At 48.1% G+C, this 4,618-nt stretch overlaps 1 protein-coding gene across 1 annotated transcript; it reads right to left on the bottom strand.

Moving 5' to 3' along the window:
- Window positions 1–2,355: 2,355 nt before the first annotated feature.
- LOC119303190 (peroxidase 59-like) lies at window positions 2,356–3,175 on the bottom strand. The gene is made up of 3 exons (XM_037580297.1): window positions 2,913–3,175; window positions 2,633–2,815; window positions 2,356–2,539 (listed from the first exon to the last, which is right to left on the bottom strand). The coding sequence occupies exons 1-3, from the start codon at window positions 2,976–2,978 to the stop codon at window positions 2,453–2,455; spliced, it is 336 nt and encodes a 111-aa protein (XP_037436194.1). The 5' UTR covers window positions 2,979–3,175; the 3' UTR covers window positions 2,356–2,452.
- Window positions 3,176–4,618: the final 1,443 nt, after the last annotated feature.

Below are 4,618 nucleotides of genomic sequence, written 5' to 3'. Positions count from 1 at the left end.
CACGTGACCAACAGATTTCCCCCGCCGAAAATGCAATCCTGCTAGCCCCCTTCGATGTTGCGGAAGTGGAGACCCTTGTTAAAGCTATGAACCCGACATCGGCCCCTGGCCCCGATGGCCTGCCGGTTCGCTTTTTCCAGCCCTTCTGGCCGATGGTCAAGGATATCATCCTCGACCTGTTTAGCGAGCTCTCTAAGGGTACCTTAGATATGTCCCGGCTTAACTACGGGATTATCTCCTTGATCCCCAAGGTACCGGGAGCGGCAGACATTAGACAATTCCGCCCCATCACAGTCCTAAATGTGATCTTTCGGATCCTCGCTAAAGGGTACGCCTCTAGGGCGGCCCTTGTCGCTCCCCGGATTCATCATCCGAACCAGTCAGCCTTCACGAAAGGGAGATTTATCTTAGATGGGATTCTTGTTCTTCATGAGATTATCCATGAGGTTAAGAGCAAACACCTTTGTGCGGTCTTCTTCAAGATCGATTTCCATAAAGCCTATGATACGGTGCACTGGTCCTTCCTTCGGGAAGTGTTGCTGAAGCGTGGCTTTGACCCCCACTGGGTAGCACGGGTAATGCAATTAGTTACGAGTGGCCGGATAGCGGTTAACATCAATGGGGAGGTTGGCCCATACTTCATGACTGGCCAAGGGGTTCGGCAGGGCGACCCGATCTCCCCATTCCTTTTCAACCTTGTGGTTGATGCGCTCGCCTCGATTCTGGATTTGGCCAAGCATGCGGGTCACATTAGGGGGATTTGCCCTCATCTGGTGACACCTGGGGGTCTAACCCATCTCTAGTACGCGGACGACACCATTATGATGGTCGAGGGATCTGATGAGGATATCCAGAACCTTAAATTCCTCCTCCTCTGCTTCCAGGAGATGTCGGGCCTCAAAATAAACTTTGCCAAGAGCGAGGTAATGGTCATGGGATATTCCCAAAGGGAGGCCCAGCGGATTGCTAATCGTCTGAATTGCCGCTTGGGCTCCTTCCCGACGACTTATCTTGGCGTGCCCCTTAGCGATGCACGACTCCTGGAAAAGGATTTCCGCCCAATAGTCGCCAAGCTCCAACCTAGAATGGATCCTTGGCAAGGGAGATGGCTTTCTAAAGCCGCTCGAGTGATTCTGATGAACTCCTCCCTTATTAGCCTACTGATGTATATAATGGGATTCTGTAGCCTTCATGAATCCCTTCATCAGGAAATTACCAAATTGCTTTCCCGCTTCTTTTGGGCGGGAGAGAACAATAAGCAGAAGTACCATATGGTCAAATGGTCTGAGATCTACAAACCTAAGGACCAGGGAGGCTTGGGAGTCATCTCCTCCAAGCGTATGAACATTGCCCTCCTGTCCAAATGGCTTTGGCGGATCCAGACGGAGGAGGGTGGCCTGTGGCTTCAGATTATTCATAGGAAGTACCTTCGTGGGCAACCACTCGCGTTTGCCTCTAGGGCTGGAGGATCCCAATTCTGGCAATCGGTGATATCTTTGCTTCCGGTCCTACGCATTGGGACCTCCATCCAGATAGGCTCTGGATCTGCCACCCTCTTTTGGCTGGACCGATGGGCGGGACCCGCCCCTTTGCAGAGCGTTTTTACGCGTTATTTTCTATCTGTGTTCGCCCACAGATCTCTGTGGCTGCGGCGTTAGAGAACCTAAGTGCGATTGCCTTTCGTCGCACCTTCGGGGCGATCGAACTTGCGCAATGGGACGAGTTACTAGAATGCATTGCCCTTCATCCTCCTTCTCTGGAACCGGATTCGCTATCCTGGTAGCTCGAGCCAAGCGGTACATTTTCGACTAGATCCCTGTACCAGGCGATTGTGCCTACGCCTGGTCCAGTGGAGCTCACGGTGCTCTGGGAGATCAAACTCCCCCTAAAGATCCGTATATTCTTATGGCAATGGGTTAGAGGACGCCTCCCCTCGGGCACTGAGGTACGTAAGCGTAATGGACCCGGGGACGGTCTTTGCCCCATTTGTCTAGTTCTGGAAGACTGCAACCACATCTTCTTCCGGTGCCCGGCGGCGCAGTTTTTATGGAGCTGCTTTCGGGAGGTAGTTGGAGGCACATGGTGCCATGACAACCTACCAGATTTGTTCGGGGAGGCCCTCCGGCTTCCCGGGTCCAGGCGCGCCCCTATTTGGGTCGCGCTAGGCACCCTTGCCTGGTCCCTTTGGTGTACCCGCAATAAATTAGTCGTCGAACGAGTGATTCCGTCCCGTGTGACTGATGTGATCTACAAAATGTGTGGCCTCCTGCAGCTTTGGAGACCGCTTAGTAAGCGGAGCGATCGAGCCGTCATCGACAGCATCATGGCGGGTCTTCGTGCCTCGACGGCGTCCTTTGCTCCTCCTCCGCCACCTCCACCGCCCCCTCCTAAGCCAGATTAGCGCCTCCGAGTACTCTTTTGGGGTTTGTCTTGCTGTGCCCCCAGCATGATTCTATGACTTATTGTACTGTAACTTGATGTTGGATGCTTGATGTTGGATGCTTGGTGGTTGCTTTATAATATAAAGTGGGGGGAAACCCTTTTTCGTTAAAGCAGTGCATAGTTAGTCAATACTTTGTATGACAAGCTGAATGTATCTGACAAAATGGAGCATAAGATGTAAGATGCTCACAAAGAGTACTCCATAGCCAGCTGCAAGGGCTACAACGTCAGCACAGGACACCACCCCGGGGCACATGTTCTCGAGGTCAGCCTTGATTGCGTCGATGACCTCGTACCCTCTGACAGAGTTCATGTTGGGTAGTGCAAATTTCTCGCCATCAGCACCATCCAGCAAGATTGAACCATCACAGCCCTGGACACATCACAACATTTTTTTCAGTAACTGCAACACAACAGTAGATGGACAGCAACATAACATTCATAGTAAGTTCAGAAGAAACTTGAGGTACATTGACAAAGCAGTCATGGAAATGAAGCCTAAGAAGGGAGGCCCCCATTCTCAGCTCTTCCCTCATGGCTGAAAACACGTGCTGCTGGACGATGTTGTACACTCCGGGGCACGTCCAGTCATAGAAATTGCTGCTTAACTTGTCGCACCTCGCGTCTCCGGTTACGAGGCAGAGCACAAGAACTGAGCAACCAGGAGCAACTTGTTGCAGTGAGAGTGCTTCATGTCTTAACACTTACAGTCTCACTTACTAGCTACACTGTCTTTGAGACTTGGGACTGCCTGCATAGTTCGCGGTTTTTGGCTTGCTCTTATAGACGGTTAAAGTGGTGAATATCGGTTCCGGGACGACAAGTCGTCATGATAGTGGTGCGGCTGCGCATGCGCCGATCTTCTCCTGTTACCAAACATTTTTGTGCCAAAACAGCACATTCTGAAAATAGCAATTGGCTGCAACTGTGAAGTCACTAGTGTGATGGTGCTGCACTTAGCATGCTTCCGTTGCCTTTTTGTCTCAAGTCCAAGGTGTAGTGGTCTAGTGGAGACCCAACCATAGGAAATTGTAATGTATTGCATGCAGTTTCGTGTGCGGATTGGGCCGCCTTCATTATCCCGCTCGGTGATGCAGAGCCTGGTGGTAATAAAATCATTCTCTCTCCGAGGAAAAAAAATATCTCTGTGCATTGTGGGGAAATTTATTAATCTTGTGATCATTCAGGCAAGGTTTTCAACGATAGCTGAGTTGCAAATGGTGCCGTGAAGTGCATCTCCATTTACAGTGGATTACACAGTTCAGTGAATGTGATGGTGCTTCAAGTCAAACTTAATATAGATCAGTTTATTTAGTCACAGTGCTATCCGTATAGACTGGCATTACAGCAGAAAACTCGAACACGGATTTAGGTACGCGTAAGCAGTTAGTTTTTGAGAACATGCAGGACAACCGAATTAAATTTGAGCTTGTTAACACACAGCACATGTTTTTTGATGATTGATTAATTTCTAATCCTTTTATGTCTCAGTTTGTTGTTTAGTTATGAACTTATGATCCTGTAAGAATTAAATCCACTTCATGATTTTGTGCAAAAGAATTCGAACTGAATGTGTTTAGATCTTTTGGAGCTTGATATACAACCTGCGAGTATCTGTATTTTGCTGGCGTTTAACACTTTCAAACCAACTTATTGATTATTTGTAGAGACAGTGCAACAAATACTGATTAATTGCTTGTATGAGTATCTATATAGAGGCAAAATACTTTTTTTCGATAAAGAGAGGAAAAATTCTTGGTTGCTACCATCTAAGCATCGAATACCAATGAACACAAGGCACAAATTGAAGTCCACATAACTTCTTTAAAATTAACATTTTAAAAGAATTCATGCTCAGATCTACAGTTGATCAAATAATTTAAGAAGCAAATTAAAAAAGTCCAGCATTGGAATATCTTGTGTATAGAACATTTTTCTTTTTAAAAAACTGACTGCTATTGCCTGTTCAAAATTTGAGTCCTCCACGATAGCTCCCGCATCACCTCTCCTATGTTACACGGCAGCCCTCGGCCTCTTTCCTTGTAGAGTCCTTCTCTTGCTGATCTTCCCTCCCCGCCACCGGACAAAACCGTTGCAACAACGGCCAAGATAAAGGATGTTCTTTTTGAAGATCAAAATACCGCCCACCAAATAACCGTGAATGTAGCATTTAACA

The sequence above is a fragment of the Triticum dicoccoides genome, chromosome 1B (genome assembly GCF_002162155.2).
Source record: "Triticum dicoccoides isolate Atlit2015 ecotype Zavitan chromosome 1B, WEW_v2.0, whole genome shotgun sequence".
NCBI classification, from domain to species: domain Eukaryota; kingdom Viridiplantae; phylum Streptophyta; class Magnoliopsida; order Poales; family Poaceae; genus Triticum; species Triticum dicoccoides.
The sequence above is the reverse complement of the archived record's forward strand: the minus strand, read 5'-3'. Positions and strand labels throughout refer to the sequence as shown.

Bases quoted from the DNA above. Each gene is read 5' to 3' on its own strand.
- LOC119303190 (XM_037580297.1), bottom strand. From the start codon at position 2,978: ATGAGGGAAGAGCTGAGAATGGGGGCCTCCCTTCTTAGGCTTCATTTC. The intron at 2,816-2,912 runs GTACCTCAAGTT...TGATGTGTCCAG, and splicing joins TCCATGACTGCTTTGTCAAT to GGCTGTGATGGTTCAATCTT. The intron at 2,540-2,632 runs GTGAGCATCTTA...TTAACGAAAAAG, and splicing joins CTGGCTATGGAGTACTCTTT to GGTTTCCCCCCACTTTATAT.